This window comes from Papio anubis, chromosome 3 (assembly GCF_008728515.1).
Source record: "Papio anubis isolate 15944 chromosome 3, Panubis1.0, whole genome shotgun sequence".
NCBI lineage: Eukaryota > Metazoa > Chordata > Mammalia > Primates > Cercopithecidae > Papio > Papio anubis.
The window spans coordinates 169,172,767-169,199,976 of record NC_044978.1 but is presented as its reverse complement, the minus strand read 5'-3'; the positions used below and the strand labels follow the sequence as shown (position 1 = coordinate 169,199,976).

General features: G+C 45.4%; 1 protein-coding gene across 2 annotated transcripts; it reads right to left on the bottom strand.

Moving 5' to 3' along the window:
• Positions 1 to 124: 124 nt before the first annotated feature.
• On the bottom strand, positions 125 to 26,035 carry QDPR (quinoid dihydropteridine reductase). Of its 2 annotated transcripts, none has more exons than XM_003898522.5 (7): positions 25,759 to 26,035; positions 23,091 to 23,183; positions 17,946 to 18,042; positions 15,298 to 15,438; positions 5,990 to 6,098; positions 4,413 to 4,496; positions 125 to 968 (listed from the first exon to the last, which is right to left on the bottom strand). In XM_003898522.5, exons 1-7 carry the CDS (start codon positions 25,858 to 25,860, stop codon positions 863 to 865), a joined length of 732 nt encoding a protein of 243 aa, XP_003898571.3. In that variant the 5' UTR covers positions 25,861 to 26,035; the 3' UTR covers positions 125 to 862. The 2 variants fall into 2 exon arrangements, with proteins under 2 accessions (XP_003898571.3, XP_009204837.3); XM_009206573.4 differs by having other exon boundaries at positions 250 to 968; positions 25,822 to 25,899.
• Positions 26,036 to 27,210: the final 1,175 nt, after the last annotated feature.

Sequence of the window (27,210 nt, the reverse complement as noted above, 5' to 3'; positions counted from 1 at the left end):
AATCACTGCTAGTTCTTGACCAGGACAGCCTATATTGGCCATATGTGGAGAGTTGCTTCTAAATGCATAGGGTCATCCCATCACCCCCAGATTTTGACACGCCCAAGGCAGAATCCGGCCTGTGTTCTTGTGTTGAAATATTTATTTCAGGATTTAAATCCACCCCCTTCTGAGAACACCAGATTAAAAGACCTCCAGCAATCCATGATTCTACTGTACTCATCTCTGACTGCTGTATATAAGATGTGATTTGATTAAAGAAGACGGACAACAAGTGCATGTATTAGGAACAACATTCTGAATACTCACAAGTAGTCATCTTGCACACTTAACCCTAGGCCAGAGGACACGGGGCAACCACACAGGAAAAGGATACCAGGACAGGGTCCATGGGGTTTTGCTTATACCACAAAAGGAGTTTTAAGGCAGTTTAATTCAAGGCTGCGAAAACTACGTCTATGACATAAACATGACATTCAAAAATAACTCAGCCTTTCAAATGTCCCCAATACCAACAAATCAACAAAGCAGTCAAGATGACAGCCACTGTCAAGGACAGATAAACAGTCTCAAAAGTGATCCAACATGACACCGCCATAGCAGGGACTATGCAGAGCCTTCCCTATGCAGTTAACACAGATTGACGGATGCTATTTGCAGGCCGCCCATCTTGCATGTTTTCACTTCACATAAACGTATTACACTGTCCTAGGAGAGCAAATGCACGTTACGTGAGAGAAAAATAGGACTCATTATCTCGTTCCACAAACAGGGGTTACAGAAAACACAAGGCTGGACAAGGCCACACTGAAACGGGTTAGTGACTTTTCTGGCAGGCCCCTCACAGGCACTGAGATGAGGCCTAAAAATATGCTGGGGTGAGTTCCGTCCTTCCTTCCGTAGTTACCACCTGGATTAGGCTTCCTGAGCTCGGTCGGTTTTTCCCTGTGATCCAGTCATGGAAGGTTCTGGAACAAAAAAGAAAAGTTTTTTTTACATTCTCAAAGCAAAAATCTGGGCACATGCTGACATTCACAATGACGGCTTGTAGGGTGGGGGAAAGGGGTGGCACAGCAGCGACTGTTTAAAAGCCACTAAGGGCTGGGCGCCATGACTCACACCTGTGATCCCAACACTTTGGGAGGCTGAGGTGGGCAGATCGCTTGAGGTCGCTTGAGGTCAGGAGTTCGAGACCAGCCTGGCCAATATGATGAAACTCCATCTCTACTAAAAATACAAAAATTAGCCGTGGCAGCATGTGCCTGTAATCCTAGCTACCTGGGAGGCTAAGGAAGGAGAATCACTCGAACCCGGGAAGCAGAGGTTGCAGTGAGCTGAGGTTGCACCATTGCACTCCAGCCTGGGCATCGCAGTGAGACTCCATCTCACAAAACATAATAAATAAATAAATAAATAAATAAATAAATGCCACTAAAGGTCATTATGGTTCACACCTGTGATCCCAGCACTTTGGGAGGCCAAGGCAGGAGGATCGCTTGAGCCCAGGTGTTTGAGACCAGCCAGGACACAATGGCAAGACCCTGTCTCCAAAAAAATAATAAAAAATAAATAAAAGCCAGTAGGCATGATGGACACATACTGAGGCCTCCAGTGAGTTCAGTGGTATACTCATTCTAATCTCTGAGTGGCAGGATTTGGCATGAGTTTAACTTTCATTTTGGTATTTTTCTACATTGTTGGCATTCTTTTGTGATTTTAAAAGATTTTAATTTGGCCAGGCGTGGTGGCTCACACCTGTAATCTTAGCAATTTGGGAGGCTGAGGCAGGTGGATCACTTGAGCCCAGGAGTTTGAGACCAGCCTGGGCAACCGGGTGAAACCCCACCTCTAAAAAAATGCAAAAAATAGCTGGGCATGGTGGCACATGCCTGTAGTCCCAGCTACTCAGGAGGCTGTGGTGGGACAATTGCTTGAGCCCCAAAGATCAAGGCTGGGGTGAGCCGTGATCATGACACTGCACTCTAGCCTGGGTGACAGAGTGAGACCTTGTCTCAAAAAGAAAAAAAAAATTGTTTTTAAAGATTTTAATTAGTTCATTCAGAGAGAGACACATATGCACAATACTTCGCTATATTACCTTCTCAGAAATTTATGAAAGAAACAGACAGAATTCATTTATTTGGCATTTTTTAAATCAAATATTTATAGAGTACCCGCCGCTGCGCCAAACAATGGAAAAAGAGATACAAAAAAACAGACTATCACAATAAAATGTTAAATACGGTAACAGGGGCATTTCACAAATCTGAGGAGAGGAGCAACTGACCCCACTTGCGGCAGTCAAAAACGCCCTGTAAGAAGACAGGAATGAAAAAGGGCAAAAAAAATTCACAAGAAACAAGAAGTAGATGATAATTCTTTAACACAAAACATTTACATTTGAGTACATCATCCATTTTGACAATGCACCAGCTGAGACTCCGGACCTTCATTAACTGGAAAGTGCTCAGCAGTTCCTTCCCGGGAGACTCCCAGTGCCGATCTGTAACCTTCTGGGCCAGCACTGATGTCTGAAGGTCCAGTCATTCAGGGCCCCACTCTGGGGTTTGAATGAGCTCATTTGAGCACACGGGCTCAAAAAACAAAGCGTTGCTAAAACTCTCTAAAGTACTGTCATGTGTCACGGTCTCATCTCTGGGGATAGGGCAGGGCTTGGTGAGGGAAGGCTCTGAAAGAGACCAGTGATGTTTTGATGTGTAGGGTTTTGTGTGTTGGTTACGCATGTTTTTTTGTTGTTTGTTTTTTTTATTCTTTAAGTTCTAGGGTACATGTGCACAGCATGCAGGTTAGCTACACAGGTATACATATGCCACGTTGGTTTGCTGCAATGCATGTTTTAAATGGTCTTACTTCTCCTTCACCCTCATCTGCAGCGTGGATAGGTGAGAGAGAACGCCATTCTAACCAGGGATGGTAGAAGAAGGATGTGCTCACCAACATCTCAAAGCAAACTTTATGCCAACTTTTCTGAGAGTTTTCAAATACCACAAATGGGTGGATGTGATCTCTAGAACAAAGGGGGCCTGTGACAGCTCGTCCTCTGTGGGTCTATGGCTCAGCACAAGTTCAGACACAAGACCCCAGATGTTCCATCTAAAGTCTAGGTCTTAGATCAATATCTCAAGCGTGGTTGGGAGTATCGGCCTTTAAAAAGAAATTCAAACACAAACACGATTCAAAGCTTGATTTCCTCTACAACTTCACTTTTTTTTCCTGCAAATCAAGCATTAGCATGATTCCTGGCATAGACAGAAATAACTGTCAGCAAACCAGTTAAGACCATCGGCTCTGCAGCCACACCACTTGCGTCAGATCCTGGCTGTGCTATGTGACCTTAGGCAAGTGACTTAGCCCCTGCCATCCCTCCAAGTCTCTAAGCCTTAAACAAAAATGACAGACAGCTCCTCCCTCAGAGTTTGCTATGAGCATTAAATCAGAGTTATGAAGTGCTTAGAATGGTGGCCGGGACATAAAAAGTGCTCTGTAAGTACATGTTTCAAACATAAAATGCAAGTCCCAAATTTCTCCCGATTGAATTTAAATGAGATTGTAACATCAGGCCAGAAGCACACTGGTATATTCACAAACATCTCTGACAAACAGTCATCAAAGCAGTTTACACAGAGGCACGGCTGGGTCAGGCTGTCACTGTGACCCTCTTGGCCCCCCTGCTCCATGAGAGCAGGGATCCCATCTTGGTCCTAACCCCAGGGCCGAGGGCAGCACCTGGCCCATAGCGGGTGCTCGATGAACACATGCTTACTAACTAGAGGGGCTTGGGGAACTGACACCTAAACAAACACAAAAGAGGAATTCAGCTCTCTGTTTCATGAGCGTTCAAATGCCACCCATATTCACAAATGGGCGAAAAGGATTTCGGAAATAAAGGGCTCTTTCTGTGGGTCTGTGGCTCGACACTGATTCAGACATGTGCCCCAGGCCATCCACCTGGTGTCCCCCTCCCCCGTGGAGGCTCCTCGTCACAGCAGTATCAACACAAACTGCAGCTGGGGATCACTGAACACTTGCTATGGCCAGACACTGTGCCGAGTGCTTGGCACACACTATCACATTTAATCCTTCTAACAAGCACGATGGACCTCATGATCCAGGTGGGGAAACTGAGGCCTCAGCAGGTCAATAATGTGCTCAGCGTGGTCGTTGGGGAGGGAGGGAGCCAGGATTCACATCGGCACTACCCATTCCATCACTCTGCTACCTGTCTTCAAGTTCAGCTACCCTGAGATTCCGTCTGATGGGCGATGAGTCCCAGAGACCTCCCAAGACCACCCTGATGACCTCAGGGAACACAGACTTGTCCTCTGGACCACAGCAAGGCAGAGAATAGGGGCTGGAAGCTGCTCAGTCATGGACATGACTATAATACTCACTCAACTAGGAATTCTAAGGGTGTCCAGGAGCTGAAGTCAGCCTCAGGCATTGATTTCCTGTTCATCGGGGTATCCAGGGTAACCCTGCAATGGACACAGATAAGCACGTCATTCATGCCGCCCCTTTATAACAACAGGTGCCCAGTCCTCCTTGGCCAGGAAAACGCAAACATACAGCATGACAACCTAGAGCCTCTGGCACCGAGGGTACTATTTACATGGAAAGATCAGCCAGAAAGATAAGCAGAGAGAGAGCAGGAAGCTGTCCCCGCTAGCAAAGGCCAGATCTGAGCATAATTCAATAAGGTGTGCTGTGGCTCACCACTTAGGCAGATAAGAACAAAACAGAAGGAGCCACATTTTGCCTTTTTTAAAAAGAGTCTTCACTGAATTAAACTGCTTTGTTGCTGTGTCTTTGTTCACTCCCTAACATGTAGCACACTCATTTCTAAGGATTTAAGGTAGTAATATGTCTTTCAATATGAGAATACTGAAGTACTAAAATTTTAAATATGTGGCTATTTTCCACAAAACCTTAAGATTTTTGGCAGGAGAAGAGAGAATTCAGATATGCATGAATCTCCCAAGAACATTCGGGCCTCAGGAATCATTCGAATCATTCAAAACAGCTGTGGGAATCATGTCACAGAATCACAGAACCTCACAACTAAAAGGGAACCAGAAAGTTAATCAGTGCAGTCCCTACAGTCTCAGCATCCCTTTATAATACGACCACAGGCAAGAGGCAAGCCTGCTGGTGCTAGAAGCCTTCCAGTGAGAAGAAACAGCCTCCCTCCAAAGCAGCTGCCTCTGCCTGGGACGGCTGATGGGGGACTATCCCCTGATGGCCAACAGAAACACCTCCAACAGTTTCCCATATTCTCTCTCTCTCACACACACCCATATGCCATATAATGACTTGAAAGACAGAGCTACATATAAAAAAATAACATGTGTGGTCTAATTTTAAAAGAAGAAATAATGAAGGGAAAAAGAAAAGGAGAGGAAAAAAAGAGGCAAAAAAGACAGACCCATCCAACCAGCCAATCAAACATTCTGGACAGCCCAGGAGAACCCAAAACTTGAAGTATTGCTATGGTCTGAATGTATCCCCCTCGAACTCACATACAAAATGCAATCTGCAACATAATCGTATTGAGAGGTGGGGTCTGCAGGAGACAATTGGGGGCCTTTAGGAGGGGATTAGCATGCTTATAAAGGAAGCTGGAGGAAGCCCATTTGCCCCTTCCACCATGTGAGCACATATAGAAGTCGCCATCTGTGAGGAATGAGCCCTTGCCAGGCACCAAATCTGCTGGCGCCTTCATCTTGGACTTCCCAGCCTCCAGAACTGTAAGCAATCCATTTCTGCTCCTTATAAATCACCCAGTCTAAGGTATTTTGTTAGAGCAATTCAAACAGATTAAGATAATAAGTATCCTAAGAGACTTTGGTGCGTTTCAGAGCCCGAGGTGAGAACACACACAGGTCACTTGTGGAAAGCTACAGTCAGACAAACGGTCACCCGCAGCAGTGGGGCAGAGGTGGGTAGTGGCCAGGGAACCCCAAGCACTTACGGGAGCACAGCGATGGCGGCTGCCCTGGGCGGCATGCCGCTGTTCTTCCCAGCCAGGCTCTGGCAGAGCTGGTGAACAGCACCCTTGGCCATGCCGTACCCGATCATACCTGGGAAATGGGGAGAAGATGGCTTAGTGACCACTGGCGGCCAGGGGGACAGCAAGGACATGCAATCTTCTCTTGAGATCTCTCATCCCTGAAAACTTTATAAATAGCTGTGTCTGGCCTCCTCCAGGCCGGACGCCCTCACCAACCCCCACCAAAAAATGGCAAAGAGCCATGAGAAAGGGGGGATGGGAATAGGTGGGTTGGGAGTTATGGCCTCTGGCCAGTTTCCAAGAACACAGGCTTCACACAGGCCACCGGTACGTCCAAGGTGCAGCATTCCAGGGTCCGGAAGAGGCCAGGAAGAAAAGATAAATGAACATTTATGGGGAGAAAGTGAAGGGGACATGACATTTCAAGTGTACCTACTATGCATCTAACACTTAACATTTATTACACAAGCCAAAAGGTTGATTTTATTTTTATTCTTAGGAAACCAAGACTCAGACAGGTTGAGTACATGCCAGGCTCACACACAAACGTGTGCCAAAGCTGATGGAGAGGTTAAAGCCCAGGCAAGAACTGGGTTCTGAACCCTTTGATCACTAAATGCTGGTGAGCACCTGGCACACAGAGGCACTTAATGGGACAGCAAAATCAAGCAGTTATTTGTAACACAGGCCTTGAGGTCAAATTAGACACATTCAAGTCCCAGTTCCTCCATTTACCACTAAAGAAATTCTGGGCAAGTTCCCAAAACCTCTCTAATCCTCAGTTGCTGCATCTGTAAAATGGGTTTGAGGTGTTTTCCAACACAATCAATTCTCTAAGTCTCCAGACACCAACTGGGTGTCTGACAATTCACTTAGAACTCCCGGCTAGGTGTGGTACCTCATGCCTTTAATCCCAGCATTTTGGGAAGCTGAGGCGGGAGAATCCTTTGGGCCCAAGAGTTCAAGACCAGCCTGGGCAACATAGTGGGACCCCATCTCTACAAAAATTAGCCATGCCTGGTGGCACATGCCTGTGGTCCCAGCTACTTGGGAAACTGAGGTGGAAGGTTCACTTGAGCCTGGGGGAGGTCAAGGCTGCAATTAGCTATGATCACGTCACTGTACTCCAGTCCGATTTAAGGGCTCAGTCTCACAAGACCGACCCTACTTCAGATGCCAGTCACAAGTCCTGGGCCACTTAGACTTCTGACCAACAGGCTGAATCGGGGGTTTGCACAACAACTTCTTCAGGTGCAATCATTTGCTAGAATGGCTGGAAGAACTCAGGCAAACACTTTTTTTTTTTAATAGTTTCCGGTTTATTATAATAAAAGGATACAACTCAGGAACAGCCAGGTGGAATGACACAGAGGCAGGGTAGGAGAGGGGGTGGGCATGGAACTTCCATGACTGCTCCAACCACGCCGCCCTTCCAGCGCCTCCATGTGTTCAACCCAGACACTCATCACATCTGGAAGGTTTTGTACAGCTTAATCTCCAGCCCCACTCCCTTCCGGGACGTTGGTAAGTGGAGCTGAAATTTCTAACCGCCTAATCGCTTGATCATTCTAGGAGGTGGCTCCATCCTGAGGCTGTCTAGGGGCCTCAACCTACTAATCACCTTATCAGTATAAACTCAGGTGTGATCCAGAGGGGCTCATTACGACACACAGGAATAGAGTACTTAATTCCGAGCACACCCTTAGCACAGGACAGGCACTCAACGAATGTTTCCCATCAAATCAATAGAAGAAATGTGCCCTGGAACTCGACTACCTGGCTTTGTGTCCAGGCTCCGCTGCTTGCTAGTGACTGACTCTGGGAGAGGCTACTAAACCTTGGAATCCTCAGTTTCCCACTCCATGAAATGAGAATGGCAATCCCAAATCCTAACAACAAACAAATAAAATACCATGTACAAGTGTAGCAGACAGGGAGGGTCTCCAGGGACTACAGGAGTTTCAACAGCTTGAACAATCAGCCTGTTTCACAGCCTGGTTTTTCCCACAACTTGCATGGAATGTAGTCAACTAGTCAGGTGAAACCAGCAACTTAGAGATGATCCCAAGTGGACTTTCCTCATTACCATGCTACAGCTTCATCACCAGAACATGTGACTATGTGCTGGCGTGATAACTCACTGCATCTGTGCCCCTGGGACCCCTCCTCCACATGCCGTGACACACCCTCTCCCCTCTCCATCACCCCAGGAAACCCTCCTGGGAGAGACACTGCTTTGGAGAATACTTCCAGCAACCTCCTTAATTATGTCAAGTAATAAAGCTCCATTGATTTTTTTTTCCAGGTTAACAAATCCCCTTTGTACAGTACTGAGCACAGAGGAACACTCAGTCCTGGCCATTATTGTCATTCATGACTCTCAGCAGGTCACTGGCAACTCTTTCCACGGACAGCAATAAGGAGTTGCAAGAAGGGTCGTCAACTTGGAATTCAAAAAGTGCAGCCCTAACTCCTGCTTTTCCAGCCACCAAAAAAAAAATCACAGGTTCTGTAGGCCTCCTTTTTCCATCTGTAAATGGGAGTGGTAACTCAGATCACAATTTATTCACAAGGCCATGCTGAGGATGGCGGGAGACTGCATCCAAGAAGGGCGTTGGAAACCATGGAGGGCACGCACAGAACCCGATCAGTGCAGAGGGAGCCCAGCCTGGTGTAGGAATGGCTTTGCTCAGCACCTTGCCAGGGAGATGTTCTCCCAGTGACTGCAGCAGGGAGCGGGTGATGCTTCTCCCACTCTCCCAGCTCATCATTATTCATATTACAATACATGATTCCTCTCCAGATCAAGCAGTCATCTGCGGCCCATCAGGGGCATTTCCTTCCTTATCAGCGATGGAAGGACTGTGACATGATTGGGAAGGTGACAACTCTGGCCTTAACACCATCAAACCAACCTGCCATCACTCTGCTGCCTGTAAAGCCAGAGCCTGGAAAGGGGCAGCCATGGACCACCTGCTCCTGGGCATCAAAGCGCACTTACCACACCCCATGTCACGGAGCCTCTTCCATGTGGGGATCCCTAGGCTCAGTGTTAGAAAGACAAAGAAGCACAAGGCAGCTCTCTGGCTCCCAGGCACGGCACGGCACACCAGAAAGAACCCAGAATCTGGACTTCAAGGCCAGGGCTTGGAACCCAGGTGTTTCCTCGCCACTGCGACTTGGGCGAGCAGCTCTTTCAGCCTCTGGTTCTTCCCTGCTAAATGGGATCTCATGCCCAGGTCATAGGCTTTCCTGAAGACGACGTGAAACGTGACACGCCTCATGAACTTGAAAGGGCTTTTTCACTCCCAGAAGAAAGTAAGTTCCACAGAGGCAGGGATTTTCATTGTTTTGTTTACCAATGTACCCCAAATCAAAAGGTGGCATTCAATAAATACTTTATTTGGCCAGGTGAGGTAGTTCAGGCTTGTAATCCCAGCAGTTTAGGAGGCTGAGGCAAGTGGATCTCTTGAGCCCAGGAGTTTGAGACCAGCCTGGGCAACATGGCGAAACCCTGTCTCCACAAAAAATACAAACATCAGCCAGGTGTGATGGCGCGCACCTGTAGTCTCGGCTACCCAGCAGGCTGAGGTGGAAGGATGGCTGGAGTCCAGAAGGTCGAGGCTGCAGTGAGCCAGGATCATGCCACTGCACTCCAGTCTGGGTGACAGAGCCAGACCATGTCTCCAAAAAAAAAAAAAAAAAAAAGTAAAATAAATAAATAAATAAATACATATTTTATTCATTGCTTTCAGAAAAGAGCAATACGTGGGTTTCTCAAAGGAGGATAATGGGGCTTAATCAAATGGTGGGCACTCCAAAACCGTGGGAATGAAAAAAGCAAACTGGGGCCAGGCACGGTGGCTCACACCTGTAATCCCAGCACTTTGGGAGGCCAAGGCGGGTGGATCACCTGAGGTTGGGAGCGCAACACCAGCCTGACCAACATGGGGAAACCCCGTCTCTACTGACAATACAAAATTAGCTGGGAGTGGTGGTGCGTGCCTGTAATCCCAGCTGCTCTGGAGGCTGGGGGAGCAGAACTGCTTGAATCCAGGAGGCAGAGGTTGTGGTGAGCCCAGATGGCGCCACTGCACTCCAGCCTGGGCAACAAGGGCAAAACTCCGTCTCAAAAACAAAAAAACAAAACGAACAAACTGGTAGCTCTGTTCATTCAAACTACGGTAGGTGATTCTCAGTAATTCATGAGTTTCTCAATACTCCAGACAAACTAACTTTTAAATTATGTAATCTATGATGAAGTGAAAAGAGTAAGGCACAGAAAAGCTTCTATTGAGTCATCAAATTTTGGTGCTTTTCTTTTTTTTTTTTTTTTTTTTTTTGAGACAATCTTACTCTGTTGCCCAGGCTGGGGTGCAATGGTGCGATCTCAGCTCACTGCATCCTTGACCTCCAGGGCTCAAGCAATCCTCCCACCTCAGCCTCTTTTTTTGTTTGTTTGGAGACAGAGTTTCACTCTGTCACCCAGGCTGGAGTGCAGTGGTGCGATCTCGGCTCACTGCAACCACTGCCTCCCAGGTTCAAGCGATTCTCCTGCCTCAGCCTCCCGAGTAGCTGGGATTACAGGTGCCTGCCATGATGCCTGATTATTTTTGTATTCTTTAGTAGAGACAGGGTTTCACCATGTTGGCCAGGGTGGTCTCGAAGTCAGGTGAACCGCCCACCGTGGCCTCCCAAAGTGCTGCGATTACAGGCATAAGCCATCGCACTCTGCCAAATTATGGTGCTTTTTAAAAAGTATATGAGTATGGCATGGGCGCACAGTAGAATGGCACAGAATGCTTCCAGAAGGACACCCAAGAAGCCACCACTGTAGTTGGGTCTGGGAGGGAGTGCCATAGAGATCAGGGGTGTGAGTAGGAGAGCGTCTCCCTATTCATTGTGTTTCTTTTAGTGCCAAGTGAATTTTTACTACATGCATTGGTTAGTTTTCCAACTTAAATACTGATTAATTAAATTACTTAAATAAAAACTAAGACCGTGCCTTCTTAGCTTTTCCCATAAGCTCTACTTGTCAAAGCAAGTCCTTTTCCAAGACCCTATTTGAATCAGCTCCCTCAACAAAACCTTTTCAGAGGTGGACTCACCCCGCCAAGAGCACTGTGCTTAAACTGTAATTTAGCCCAGTCTCACACTCACACCACCCACACGCCTGCTGCCCGCAGAAGGCTCTCAATATAATTATATTATCAAAATATAACTATAAAATTATCTCAACATAATTATATCAGTAATTGTTATAATTACTGATTATAATTACATATTAATTACTGATCAATTTATTACTCAGACCCATCCGCTACTAACTAGCCAGGTTGTCTTACAGAAAGCACCTAAAATCACTGAACTTTGGTTTTTTCCCTCTATAATCAAGGGAAAAGAATAGCATCTACTTTACAGACACCTCTGGTGATGAAATAAGATCAAGCTTAGCCCGACAAGCCAAGCACCCAGAAGACACATGCCTAAAAATATTTCTTCCTTTTTCTCCAAGTCTATGGAAGTATAACTGAAATACAACAAACTTAAACATGTTTAGGGTGTACCATTTGAGCAAATTTTGACATTGTGTATACCTGCTACCGATTGGTCTTCCTTTCCTCCCACTATTTGATGACTATTTGCTGACTGAATCAAGGGTTGCCTTTTATTAGGGTAGGTTTCCCTCTGCCCTGCAGGCATGTGGCAGGAATGAGGTCTCTTTCCTCTTTATGTTCCCCCACTGCACCCAACTGTAGCTGCTCGCTAAATGCTGCTATCACAGCAACAAGAAGGAAGGGTGAATCACCGTAAACCTCTCCACCTTCTGAAAACCACTATTTCTTCCAGAGGTCATCGGTCTCCCTAAAATCCTCGGCACACACACTGTTTAAAATGTAATCGCTGTGGAGGCATCACAGGTCCAGCAGGAGGCGGGAGGATCACAGCCCAGCAAAGGAACCAATCACAAAACTGCTTCAACAACAACCTCAAATTGCAAAAGAAGGTCAAGGTCTCAAAGAGCTATTTGGAAGCACAAGAAGAATATTTCACCATCCCTAGCTTCTCTGTTTAATCAGGGGGCAGTATAAAAACATAACAAACTCTTCAGTGATTAAAATAAACCAGGGCATCAGTGCTCATTAATCCAGCCCTGGTCCTCAAAGTCCCAGAGCTCTCTCTTCACTCCATTCAAACAACACAACACAAGAGCAGGGACTGTGACGAAGGAAAGAAACAAGCAAATGGCAACCGTAATGGCCTAGTTCTACAGAATGACCTTTCCTTGGGCACACAAAACGAGTTATTTGCAAGATATGGAAAAAAGGCATTTCACTAAGAAGGTCAACACTTCCAAATTATTAAATAATCGATGAGGTCCCCCAAAAGTGATTTCCAATCACAGCACAGATCCTTTAATGGTAAACAAAAGTGACCATCATTTTAATACAGTTTATCCTACATTAGACAGTCTAGAAATACAACTTTGGAAATAGGAGGGTGAGGTTTTCTCCGTATCCTTCCAAGTGAAAAACTTCTCATGTGCGAACAAATCTTCTTGAGTTTGAGGGACTATTAATCCTGATTCATCGTTTACTTTCAAATTGTAGACCAATTTCCCCAGATTTTTCTGAGGTCTGCAGCATACTTAAAAGATCTCATGACTCAAATTATTAATAGCTTAACAAAATCTAACTTAAGAGCTTAGAGATGAACAAATTCATTAACATCTGAGGCAGGAGTAGCTGGGCAGAAATAAGCCTGGAGTAAATAATAATAACGGCTCACACTGTTGACTCTCTGTAATACCTTTCTCGTCCGTTTAGATCCGTTAAGACATTTACAAGGCACAACCACCATATATATAAAGGAGACATTATTTAACCTTATTTTATAGATAACAAAACGGAGGCTCAGAAAGGCGAAGTAACTTACCAAATGTGTAAGTGGCAGAGCCTTACCAGAAGACCAATGTGCATGGTTCCAGAGCCTACAGTCTTAACCACTACCCAAAATGTAATCAAAGGATACTTGCAAACCAAAGGAAAGTAGGAGACTCTTCCGTCATTTAGAAAAATCAGTCTTTCCATATAGCTTAGAAGGTAGATAAGCTCTGGAAAACTCTGTAATTTTGAGTTGGTCTGGTGATCATTTCTAGGCCTTCTCCCCGCAGAAAATAAAACTCTCTTCCTCCTCATCAAAAAAAAAAAGAAAAAAAGAAAAACCAGTCTTTCCATCCTAGGGTTTTGTTTTTTTTAAATGTCAAGCTATGACTCCTTTCTCTGTTTACTTTCTAGTGCCTCTGCCCATGTCATCTAAAATAAAAATCAGATCTCAACCAACCAGACAGCTAACATTTACACAGCTTTAATGATTGCTATGGCCACAGACTTGTAACATCACACGCTCTAAGAATCGGAAGAAGAAAATGAGAGGCAAGGTATTGCTAGCAGTCACAGCCTCACAGTTCGGTGAGTTACATTTAAATTGAGAAGGGGCCTGGCGTAGTGGCTCGTGCCGGTAATACTCAGTGCTCTGGGAGGACAAGGCAAGGGCATCACCTGAAGCCAGGAATTTGAGACCAGCCTGGGCACCATAGCGAGACCCTGTTTCTACCAAAAATAGAAAAATGAGCCAGGCACGGCCGTGTGTGCCTGCAGCTACTCAGGAGGCCAAGGCAAAGGACTGCTTGAGCCTAGGCATTCCAAGCTGCCGTGAGCTAGGATCGTACCACTACATTCCTGCCTGGGTGAGAGACCCTGTCTCTAAAAAAATAAATAACTGAGAAGGGTCCCAAGGTCTCTGCCACTTACTAGAGAGTCAAAGAAAGCTCCCATTTTTCTTAAAGAACAGTTCAACTTAGATAGTTGAGGCAGACACTTCCTGCCTCCCTATGCTGCCGCTTTCTACGCCGGCTGGAATTCCTTTAGCCCTATCCCACAGGGAGTGTTACGGGCTGAAATGCATCCCCCCAACATTCATGTATTGCAGTCCTAATTCCCAGTACCTCAGAATGTGACTGTATTCGAAGGTCTTTAAAGAGGCAACAAAGTCAAAATGAGCTCATTAATGTTTTAAGGACAACATGCCTGGTGTCCTTAAAAGAGGAGGAAACGAGGACACAGACACGCAGGGGGAAGACTACGTGCAGACAAAAGGAGAAGGCAGCCATCTATAAGAGGATTCAGAAGGAGCCAGCCCCGCGGATACTTTGATCTCCAGACTTTTAGCCTCCAGAGTTACGAGAAAATAAATCTCTGTTGTTTAAGCCACCCAAGCAAATGAATACTGGTCATAAAAAGTGCAAAAGAAATGACATAACGGAAAAAGCACACAGTTGGTAAATTATTAGGGTTTTGGTTCGAGTCAGTCTGCAACTTACTTACTGCACAAACCCAGACAAGTTACTTAACTCTCCAAGTTTTAGTTTCCTAACCTGTAAACTGAAAAAGATAATATTGATGAGATTAAAGTGAGAATATATGTGAAGTGAAAAGAGTGAAGACTTTTATAAGACGTACCATTTATTGTGAATAACAGTAAGACTTACCACTTATGGGTGCCTACCATGTGGACTTTCTACATAGCAACACCTCTACAGTTTTACAGCACTCTTCAAGTTAGATGTCATTGTCACTATTTTATAATTAAGGAAACTAGAGTAGACATCTGGTCAGAGACCGAGGAACTGGTTCAGGGTCACACATCCAGGGTAAAGAATCCACCCTCAACCCTCTCATTCCCTTTTTTTTTTTTTTAAATGTAGAGACAGGGGCTCACTATGTTGCCCAGGCTGGTCTTGAACTCCTGGGCTCAAGCAATCCTCCTGCTTCGGCCTCCCAAAAGTGCTGGAATTACAGGTGTGTGCCACCGTACTGGCCAAACGAACCTCTCTCATTCTAAAACCTATGCTATTTCCAGCTGCTAAGCTGCTTCCCTGGAACACATGGACACAATGTGATACTAATAATCCATGTTGATTAATTTCCACTACGCCATTCATTCCAGTGTAGATCACAGATAAATACACTAAATGGGGGGTGCCAGATCACCGTGTTCCTTACCACCATAAACATGAGGACAGGCAAACAAAATATCGGACCTCTTCTCCCTAAAATGATTCAGGCCCAAAAGAAGGCAAAATCCATCCATCTGTGAAGCACCTTAGAGGGTAAAGGCTTTAACAATCCTCATCCCATGAAGTGCCCAGCAGCCCCAGCAAGCAAGGTAAGCACCCCCACTTCACAGATGGGGAAATAAAGGCTTACCAGGAGTCCCATCCAGAGCAGCCTTTGCGCCAGCCAAGGTCAGGAGGCCTCCTTCCTTGAGATGCTTGGTAGCCAGATGGCTGGAGATGGTCGAGGTCCATATGCTCTGCTTCCACATCAGGTCACAGTTCTTAAAGAGAGCTGAGGGAAACAACATGTGGGCTCAGCATTCCCAGAAAAGAAACCAAAAGGTGAGCTCAACTCACACAGCCCCACACCCAGGGAAGCCCTCTCTCCTGGTCCCCAGGTCCCTGTTTACAGCAAGGTCTAATACAAACAGCACAGGGATCAGTGGTGAGAGACACGGGTTCAAACCCAGGCCATGGGATCGCCCAAGGTTCAGCCTCCTTACCTATACACTGGCAAAATGTTGGCCAATAAATTTTAGCAAATAAACCTGGGGTTCACTGATTTGCTGGACTGGCTTTAATTCAAAGATTGTTTTGTTTTATGAATGGTATCAGATTTGTAATAAGAACCTGTATGTCTACGTCAGGTTTTCTCTGTGATAAAAATCCAAGGGCCTATTACTATACAGCTATAAAGAGGGCTTTCACTGAGCTACATATTTTATGGCTGAAAGTTTAACGTTAGCTTTAAAGACTCTTTAAAAGAAAGCTAAAATAACAACCATTTCACACTTGTTTTAACTCCCTGGCCTTGCCAGAGACATAAGGAAGAACAAATGGTAACATATGTCACACCACCAACTGGGCGACTCAAAGGGCATGTGGTACCTGGTGATCCAAAAAGGACGTCCTCCTGATATAGGAGGGGTCAGTAGGTGATAAACAAGGAATTGCATTTCCCCACTAAAAAGACTAGGAAAAAACCTGATGGATCCACATTTATCATTTCTTGCTCCCGAAACACACAAAAAGGTTATCAAGCTGTTTTGCTAACCTGATCACCTCACAAAGCACTATTCTCACGTTGACATGTGGGTCGCAGAATATCAATGTATTTTTAAATGGCTTTGGCTAATAAATGTAGAAGGGAGGACAGAATCAGAAAACTACCATTTTCGGACCCCTGATAGAATAAGTGCTTCAGGCAGAGATTATCAACGAATGCCAAAAACCACTGGGTGAAAAGTATAATACTTGGGAAACAGGACATTGACACACAATACTACAGTACCATACATCCCACATATGAATTACTTCTGCAAACAGAAAAAAAGTACCTTTATAATGGAAGTCTGGCAGTTGCCATCTCAACCAAGCATCCAATTTGGCATCCCTAAGGGTAGGGCAAGCTGCCATGCTGAGCTTCCCAGGTGATGCCATGTTGAGCTTCCCAGGTGACGGCATATAAGGTACACACCATCACTCAGGAAGAATTTGCACCTCAAGAATGTTTATGCTAAATCTAACTGAGTTTCTGGACCCAAATTCCAGTTCATGGGGAATACCAAGGATAGAGGAACAAGTCAAACAGCACCTTAAAAAAAAGTTCGGACAAGTTCAGAATGTGAGACACGCTATATGAAAACTCCCAAGGACTTAACACAAAGTCTTATCACAGGGAGTTTTTTTTTTAATTCTACATTTTCTAGATTAAGAGACTAAAAACAACATAATGCAGTACATAAACCTTGAGTGGAATATGTTTAGGGAAAAAGAATTATAACAGACATGGAATAAACTGGGGTAATTTTAATGTGGGCTCAATATCATTAATCTTAGATAATCACTGTTAATTTTCTTAGGTACAATGGTACCATAAAGTAGGACGGGCTTATTCTTTGGAGAAACACGCTGAAATATAGTGAGGCGTAAACTTACTTTCAAACAGTCAACAAAAAAATGCACAAAGTACACAGGCACAAGAAAACAAGCTCAACTCAAGTACAGCAAATGTTAACAGTTACTGAATCTAGATGGAGCATATAAGGGTGTTCACTGAACTGTTCTTTCAACTTTTCCAGTATGTTTAGAAATGTTCATAATGAAAAGTTGAAAAATAGGCCAGGCGCAATGGCTCACGCCTGTAACCCCAGCACTTTGGGAGGCTGACAGGGGTGGATCACCTGAGGTCAAGAATTCAAGACTAGCCTGACCAAGAAACCCTGTCTCTACCAAAAATACAAAAAATTAGCTGGGTGTGCTGGTGGGCACCTGTAATCTCAGCTACTCGGGAGGCTGAGGCAGAAGAATTGCTTGAACCTGAGGGGCGGAGGTTGCAGTGAGCTGAGATTGCACCATTGCACTCTACCCTGGCGACAGAGCAAGACTCTGTCTTAAAGAAAAGAAAAGAGAAAAGGAAAAGAAAAGATGAAAAAAGGAGTGAGCTTTAGTAAAAATTCAAGTTTGACTACTTCTGACTTTCTAAATGATCTCTGCACTTCCTACACATCCTCCAATGCCTGAATAGCACATGACCTGGGGCACAGGCCACGCTGATTTCGTTCTGCCTCGACTTTAAACTCAAACTCAATGCCCCCGTCCCCTCACGTCCTCTAGGGAAAGTTTCTTTTTTATCCATAAAATGGATTAAGAGCATTAATCACTCTCTCCCCGAGCAACTGTAAAGATTCTGGGATATATACAGAAACACAGCTGGCCTGTCACCTAGTCCATACACAATCCTTGTCAGCTGGACAAAGAACAGAGCAGAACGAATGAGTGACTCAGGACAGGACTCACACTTGGATTTGGCATTGCCCCCGGCCCATCCTCCAGCAACGCAAAGAATTGCATCCACCTTCTCTTCACCCAAGAGCTTTCCAACCTCAGCAGTCACCTTCAACACAGGAACAAAAAAAATGTATAAACTGTAAGGTAAGCCAACACAGGCTAGCATCTTTACAGATACTCAGTTTCTTTTTGTCTTCTTTTTAAGCCAGTTTACAGGACCTGGCAATTAACACTTTGAAAATTAGGTGGAAGACTAAGCTCTGATGAGCATTTCAGACTTTGAAGCCCAAGTACACTTCAGTGTAATTTTTAAAACACAATCTAGAGTCTCTCTGTATACATTCTGAAAGGTAGAGGCATGAGCATCCCTTGAAATAAAACAATTAATAAATAAAAGTAGGGAAAGGTTAAAAAAAAAAAATCACCTAGAGCTTCACTGCCCATACTTAACATCCTGGTATATTTCTTTCCAGACTTTCTTCACAAATCACAGAATTAGAATCCAAAAAGAAGATCAACCCTATTTTCCCCACCCCCATCCAAAAATCCCTTTAACTGCAACTCTGAAAAAAATGCCAATGAAAAATTGTAAGAAAAAGTGAGAGAAAGAAAAAATACAGTCAATAGCAATATGTTGGTAATATTAAGTACATGGGGGTTCACTTTAATGATCTCTCTGCTTCTGTTTGTTTGAGATTTTAAAGCACTGAAAATATAGGTGCCCTCTTGTTATAATTTATTAAAAGAACAGTCTGTCAGGACAGGCAATTCTGGCCATCCACCATGACCCTTCCATATTTCTCTGGAATGGCTGAGACAACACATCCCAATTGCTTCATTAAAATCAATCTTCTTAAGAGTTCTTTTTTTTTTCTTTTTTGAGATGGAGTTTTGCTCGTCTCCCAGGCCAGAGTGCAATGGCGCAATCTCAGCTCACTGCAACCTGCACCTCCCGGGTTCAAGCAATTCTCCTGCCTCAGCTTCCTGAATAGCTGGGATTACAGGTGCCTGCCACCACACCCAGCTAATTTTTGTATTTTTAGTAAAGATGGGGTTTCGCCATGTTGGCCAGGCTTGTCTCAAACTCCTAACCTCAGGTGATTCGCCTGCCTCGGCCTCTCAAAGTGCTGGGATTACAGGATTGAGCTACCAGGCCTGGCCCAATCTTCTTAAGATTTAAGTCAGCCTGGGCACAGTGGCTCATGCCTGTAGTCCCAGCACTTTGGGAGGCAGAGGCAGAAGGATCACTTCAGCCCAGGAGTTCAAGACCAGCCCGGGCAACATAACAAGATCTCATCCCTACATTTAATTTTTTTAAAAAAAGACTTAACACCGTGTGTCTCTCCCAGCAGGAACATTTCAGTTGATTACCTCTTTCCCCAGTTTCATGACAAAAAGTTCTGAAGGTTGGGGGTATGGTGAAGGTACTCCTCTTCCTTTGGTGGAGTAGCGGAAGAGGGAAGAGACTTGCAAAGCTAAGTTTACAAGCACAAACGCATCTCTCAATCTTTGTCTTAGAGATGCACTCTACTGTCAAGCCTTGGGTGGGGATAACCTCCACATTCAATCTACAGGGACATTAGAAACCTGTAATTAATCAGAGCAGAAGAGACACAGAACAGACACCAATTACAGAGACCCGCACCTGGCAGGGCTGCTGCTCTCCAAGCCCAGGCACAGCCCTTCCATTTCGTTTTGGCTTTTATTACTTCATTTTTTGTTTGTTTTGTAGAGAAGGTTAGGCTCTGTTGCCCAGACTGGAGGGCAGTGGTATGATCTCAGCTCACTGCAACCTCTGCCTTCCAAGCTCAAGCCACCCTCCCACCTCAGCCTCCCGAGTAGCTGGGACTACAGTGCCACCACATTCAGTTAATTTTTGTATTTTTTTGTAGAGATGGGGTTTCGCCATGTTGCACAGGCTGGTCTCAAACTCCTGGGCTCAAGTGATCCACCTGTATAGGCCTCCCAAAGTGCTAGGATTACAGGTGTGAGGCCCTGCACCCAGCCATTTTAGCCTTTATTACTTTATTCACATGAAACGATTTTGCTTTAAGGCATCTTAGCATAGCAGTTAAGAGAACAGCTGTCAGACCCCCACTGCCCGTGTCCAAATACTGGCTATGCAACCTTTTATCTGTTTGACCTTGGACAAATACCAGGGCCTTTCTGTGCCTCAGTTACCCCCTTTTAAAAGGGGGATAAAATTAGAAGCTTTGTTTTGGGATGTAATGAAGACAACATGTGTTAATGAAAATAAAGCACTGAGAATGGTGCCTGGCAACTAACAATTCACTAAATTCACTAAAATTCACTAAGGCCAATCTGTATCACTTAGGTATGGGAACATTGAGACCACACTAAGAAAAATAAGAACAACAAAAATGAAATGCTAAACTAAGTCATCTGGCTTTTACATTCCAATCTATGTCAAACTGACACTTCAGAAAGAGCAAAGGAGTAGCACAGTTGTGCTCACAGTTTTATGTTCAAAATTTGTAGATTTATACATGTATATTTTGGAGAGACAGACTGGAAGGAAATACAAATAAATGATTAACTATATGTTAGAACTATAAATGATTTCCCTTTTCTTTTTGCTTAGTTGTATTTTCTATATCATACATGCATCACTTCTAAAATTTTAAAAATTTGTTATAAAAAACAGATAAGCATCATAAAACGTCAGTATTGAGATTACCAGGGAGAGGGCAACTAAATGAAAAGCAGACCCACGTGCAGACCAAGCGGCACCTGAACTTACTAAAGTTCGTATCTGGAGACCTATGATCCTGACCCCCCTGAACCGAGCAGCTCGTTGGCCTTGTCACTTAGTCGCTGCAAACTTATCTTCACAGCTGTAAAATGGCCTGCTGCCACACTGAGAGGTTGGGAAAATATGGCGCCTCACACAGTGATGTGAAGTTATCCTTGGGAATGTGGGCTGCAGCACTAAAAACCATTAAACACAGAGTCAGTTTGGCACAGTGGCTACTCAGGAGGTCCCAGCTATTCCGGAGAGCGAAGCAGAAGGATCCTTTGAGCCCAGGAGTCCAGTCCAGCCTGGGCAACACAATGAGAACCTGACTCAAAAGTCATCCAGGCAGTTCACCAGAAGGGCTTCTCAAATAAGTTAAGCACAGCTTAAGAGCATCTAAGATTTTCTTTCTTTCTTTTTTTTTTTTTTTTTTTTTTGAGACAGAGTCTTACTCTGTCACCCAGGCTGGAGTCCAGTGGCACAATCTCGGCTCACTGCAACCTCTGCCTCCTGGGTTCAAGCGATTCTCCTACCTCAGCCTCCAGAGTAGCTGGGATTACAGGCGTGCGCCACCAAGCCCAGCTAATTTTTGTATTTTTAGTAGAGACGTGGTTTCACCATGTTGGCCAGGATGGTCTCGATCTCCTGACCTCGTGATCTGCCCATCTCAGCCTTCCAAAGTGCTGGGATTACAGGTGTGAGCCACCGCACCCAGCCTAGAGCATCTAAGACATTTATACCAGGATATCCATCAAACTGTTAATAGTGCGTCCTTCTGGGAAATGATACTATGATGGGGAGAAAAGGGACAGTTTCACAGTTTATTTCTATAAAACTATTTACATAGTTTTGTTGGACTTTTGTTTTATAATATGCATATAATTTTATAATTTAAAATAACCTGTTTTGTTAGCATTCATGCTGTGAACTGGGTAACTCTACTTTTTAGAATGTATCCTAAATAATCAGATATGTGGGCCAGGTGCAGTGGCTCACACCTATAATCCCATTACTTTGGGAGGCCGAGGTAGGTGGATAACTTTGAGGTAAGAAGTTCAAGACCAGCCTGGCCAACATGGCAAAACCTTGTCTCTACTAAAAATACAAAAAAGTTAGCCAGGCATTGGGGTGCATACCTGTAATCCCAGCTACTCAAGAGGCTGAGGCATAAGAATCATTTGAATCCAGGAGGCAGGGGTTACAGTGAGCTGAGACTGTGCCACTGCACTCCAGCGTTAATAACAGAGCAAGACTCTTAAAACAAAAAACCAGCTGGGCATGGTGGCTCACATCTGTAATCCCAGCACTTTGGGAGGCCGAGGCAGGCAGATCACGACGTCAGGAGATAGAGACCATCCTGGCTAACACAGTGAAACCCCGTCTCTACTAAAAATATAAAAAATTAGCCGGGCATGGTGGCGGGCGCCTGTAGTCCCAGCTACTCAGGAGGCTGAGGCAGGAGAATGGCATGAAACCGGGAGGCGGAGCTTGCAGTGAGCCAAGATCCGGCCACTGCACTCCAGCCTGGGGAACAGAGCGAGACTCCATCTCAAAAAAAAAAAAAATTAATTAATTAATAATAATAATAATTATAATAATCAGATATGTAGACAAAGATGTTCATCACAACATTCTTAATAATAGTAAAACAAAAATTCTGCAAAAAACTCAAATGTACAATAAACAGAAACTAAGTAAACTGTGGCCGTTCCATAAAATGGAATATCACACATCTACAAAGAGGTTTTTTCAGTAATCTGGAGAAGTATTTAAGTATAGAAAACAAAAACATAAAGCTGACCAGAAACTATAAAACACAAAATTACCTAAACTTGTAAAAGGACTAACATACAATATGCGTAGAAAAAGACAAGAGGCCAAAACATTAACAGTGAACTAATTCAAAATGATTATATAATTTATCTTTGTATCATTTCTCACTTTTTCCAAATTTTCCTCAATGAGCACAAATGGCTTTCCTAATTAGAGAAACAACAGCTTTAAAAAAAGGAAGACCAGGCCAGGCGCAGCAGCTTATGCCTATAAACCGAGCACTTTGGGAGGCCGAGGCAGGCTGATCACAAGGTGAGGAGTTAAAGACCAGCCTGGCCAACATGGTGAAACCCTCTCTCTACTAAAAATACAAAAAATTAGCCAGATGTGAAGGTGGGCACAGTGGTGGGCACCTGCAATCCCAGCTACTCGGGAGGCTGAGGCAGAATTGCTTCAACCCGGCAGGCAGAGGTTGCAGTGAACGGAGATCGCGCCACTGCACTAGAGCCTGGGTGACAGAGCAAGACACCGTCCCAGAAAAAAAAAAAAAAAGGAAGAACATACAGCCAGTGGTCACCTCTCCCCAGCGTTCCCCTCACAACGTTTGGGGGCCTTTTTGAAATTACCTGGTCAGCCTGCTCAGTGAACGAGTCTGTCATTTTAACAACGATGCTAGCGCTGGCCTCTTCATTCTCCACCACGTCAATGCTGGCAACCCACTGGAAGGAGAAAACAGCTTTGGTTAAGAAGTAGTGAGTTGTTATTCCATGAAAGAGTCACACAGAAATGAGGGGAGGTGGCCAGATGTAGTGGTTCACGTCTATAATGCCAGCACTTTGGGAGCCGATGTGGGAGGATCTCTTGAGGCCAAGAGTTTGAGACCAGCCTGGGCAACACAGCAAGACCCGGTCTCTACAAAAAATGCTAAAATGAGCCAGGTGTGGTGGCACATGCCTGTAGTCCCAGCTACCCGGGAGGTTGAGGCGAGAGGATCACTTGAGCCCAGGAGTTGGAGACTGCAGTAAGCTATGATCGCACCACTGTACTCCGGGCTGGGCGGCAGAAGGCAGGCCTTATCTCCATTTAAAAAAAAAAAGAAAGAAAGAAAAAGAAAGGAGGAGACTGGAGACAGGTAAGAAGCTTAAATGAAAACTCACCAGAGAAAGAAACTAGCAACCGACCTCTCTCACACGTTCCAGGGATACCTGTCTTTGGCCAGCCTACCCCATACTGGGCTCCATCCCAGGCCCTCCTACCTCCAAACACTCCCCTCCTCCTCCACATTCACCTCTAAAACACAAACCCTGCCGTTACCCAAATCTGCAATTGTAACAGAACACAGCAATACACAGGGGGAAAAAATAAGTGCAGCTGTGTTCCAATACATCTTCAGAGCTGAAATGTGAATTTCATATAATTTTCACATATAACAAAATATCTTTCTTCATTTGATTTTACTTTCAACCACCTGAAAATGTAAAACCATTCTTAAGTCTTGGGCTGCACAAAAATAGGTGGCAGACCAGATTCAGCCCACAGAGGATCCCTGCCCTACGGCAGAGAGGGATGGGTTTTAGGATTGGAAATCAGACAGATCAGGTTTGAATCCCAGCTCTGCCAGATGGCTTTCTCACTCCGATGTTGGGCAGCGGTTTCCAACAAAAGAGGCTGTTTGTTGATGATTAACAGGGGCAGTGTAAGAATTAAATGAAATGGAAGAAGATAAAGCTCCTGGCACAGGTGATGCTCAGTCCTTACTCAGGGTCTCTTGGTCTGAAGTCCGCAGAGATAATTCTCTCTACCATAAGCTGTAAACACAGCATCTATTTATCAACATTTGTTATATTATTAATTGTTATCCCACGGGGGATTCTGAAACAATGAAAAGTCTCCATCATCCTAGCCCTCCCTAAGATGGCAGGAAGAATTTGGAGTAGAAAGACCAAGAGCCAGAGGTAAACCAGCTCTCCAGATTCTGCCAAGACCAAGTGCCACCACCAGGAGAAAGCACAGCCTTCGCCCTCTAACACATGACACTAACGGGATCTACTACCTTAAAGTTACTGGGAGCATTAAGAGTCTTATGGGAACTCTGGTACTGGGAGCACAGTGCCTGGCCCTTGGCAGAAGTGCTGCCTCTGTCACCACCATACATCTCTTGAAGACCTGGGAAAGCACCCTCATTAGTGTCCCCAGGCTCTGAGCACATGGGTGACAGGAAGGGAGTGTTGTGACTGAATTATTTAGAAGCATATTCCTGTACCAGATTCTGAGCAAGGAGAAAACCTTGATAAATGTACACTATTTGGGTGATGGTTACACTAAAAGCCCAGACTTCACCACTACACAACATATCCATGTAACTAAACTGTACTTGTGCCCCTAAATCTATAAAAATTAGATAGATAAATAGGTTTTTGGTTTTTTTGGTTTTTTTTTGAAGAAAATCCTGAGAGCCTTTTTCTGGTCCCAGGGGAACTCTTGCACAGGCTGCTGCTGCTGCTAAGCTCCCAGAACGCTGCCCCTGGCAGGGTCTCCACCGGGAAAGTGCTGAGGCCTGCTGAGCGGCTGAGGTCAAGGGTCTTTGGCCATGGATCAGCTCTGCTCTGACTTGCTGCCTCCTGGAAACTGACACCTGACTATGCAAAGTAGTTGAAATAGTCTTTGCAAAGCAAATAAGCCGTCAGCGTTTTTCCGTGCTGAGACTTCAAACTGTCAGATCCAATGGGGCTAAAAGAACAGGGGTAGGTAGTAACAGTAACATTAATAACCAGCATTTAAACAGTTTTTACCAGGCGTCAGGTAATTTATGTGCAACGACACCAATTATGTCATCTAATCCTCGCAACTCTCACTATCAGAATCTCCATTTTACAAATGGGGAAACTGAGGTCCTAGGGCATTAAGTAATCAATACACGGTCTCATGACTAGTAATCGGGACTGTACTGTCTCATTCCAAAGCCTCCCTTTTACACTCTCTCTCCGTCCTCTCACCCCTGCTCCCGTTCCTCCCCTTTGGAATACTCTTCTGAGTCACGCCGGACTTTTTGGGTCTGGTGGAGGCCCACGGAGCACCTCCTTGGAGAGCAAAGGCCCAGCGCCCTGGGACTGGGCGTGCGCACGCACTCGGAAACAGGTATAGACGCGAGACCTGTGCGCGCACGTGCAAGCAACACGGGTCAAGCGGCGCACAGAGGCACCCAGCTTCCTCTAGACTGCCCCCCATCGGGCTCCACACAAAAGCCCAGCCACCCCCGCGGAGACCCAGCAGCTCCCAGCCCGCAGCCATTACCCAGTTGCGGGCCCGAAACGCCTCCACGCATCGAGAACCCAGCGCGCCCCTGCCGCCGTATACCAGCACCCGGCGCGCCTCGCCTGCAGCCGCCGCCGCCATCCTGCTCCTGGTGGGCCTGGCTACCGCAGCTCCGACTGCCTCGAGCCCGAGCGCCGCGCCCCGCCCCGGCCGGGCAACCCCGCCAAGAGGGAACGCGCGGCGGCCGCGTCCCGCTCCGCGCCCGCTGCTGCCGCCTAGCGCGCTGCCACGCTCGGGGCGCCCCGCCACCCGGAGTGCCTGTAACCTCGGTCAGGCCCTGCCCCGGGGACGGGGATTTGGCGAAGCCCCGCCTCCCACCCGCGGGCAAGTGCTGAGCCCCGGGGCGTGCAGCGAATGGGGCTAAGGGCCAGGAGGGTGGAGAGCGCGTGTTTTACGAGCATTAATTTGTGAAGTGTAAGCATGTGAAATATAGTATAGTACAATTTTCGACCACTGTTTCGGCATTTTTTTATTTTTAATTGTGCATCAAAATAGAGATTTAAATATCCCCACCTGCCAAAAAAACGGAAGAGGTCGCTACGCTCAAGGAGCTGAAAGTTCACTGCGGAGACGAGACAAACCACACTAGGTCTTATTTCTTCTATCTAACCGTACATTTATACCCATTAATCCAAATGGCCATTTTACCACATGCAATTCATCGCCAAACACAGATCCTGGCATTTTCTCCCATGTATATTAGTTATTTCTGCCCATGGCCTGTATCTCTAACACAGAGCCTCTGAACTACAGCACTACTGACATTTTGGGCCAGATAATTATTTGTGACAGGTGCTGCCCTGGGCATTGTGGGATATTTACAGCATCCCTGGCCTGCTTACACTAGAAGTCAATAGCTAGCCCCTACCCCTCACTCATAACAATCAAAAATATCTCCACATTTTACCAGTTGCCTCCTAGGGGCAAATTCATCACTGATAGAGAACCAGAGCTCTAACACTCTCATAACATTCTTGATAGCAGAACCCTGTATTATATACATCTTTGTGCCACTTCCCACACACAGAGCCTTGTACACAGCAGACACAGATGTTTGTTCAGTAAACTCGTGCCAGGTAAAGCACACAGAAATATGTCACTAGAGAAAAGGATGCAGCCAGCAGCACATTTTGTTGTCAGAAGCTTCATTATCAGAAATAGAACTGCTAGGAGGCTGGGTGGAGAGGAGAGTACCATCGATTTAGTGCCCGTTATACCAAGGCACTGTGCTAAGTGATCTGCCTGTGCTATTTCATTTTACTCCACACGATAATCCTATGCAGATTAGAAAGCTGAGGCATGAGAGTCTCAGACACTTGTCCAGAAGAGTGGGAATATGAACCCAGGTCTTCAATGGCTAGAATTCCACTTAACCACACCTTTGTTCAGCAAGGCAAAGGCTTGTTGGGAATCAAGTACTTCCCTTAGAGT

Bases quoted from the DNA above. Each gene is read 5' to 3' on its own strand.
- QDPR (XM_003898522.5), bottom strand. From the start codon at position 25,860: ATGGCGGCGGCGGCTGCAGGCGAGGCGCGCCGGGTGCTGGTATACGGC. The intron at 23,184-25,758 runs GTAATGGCTGCG...TTCTCCTTCCAG, and splicing joins CGTTTCGGGCCCGCAACTGG to TGGGTTGCCAGCATTGACGT. The intron at 4,497-5,989 runs GTAAGTGCTTGG...TGTCCATTGCAG, and splicing joins GCCGCCATCGCTGTGCTCCC to GGTTACCCTGGATACCCCGA.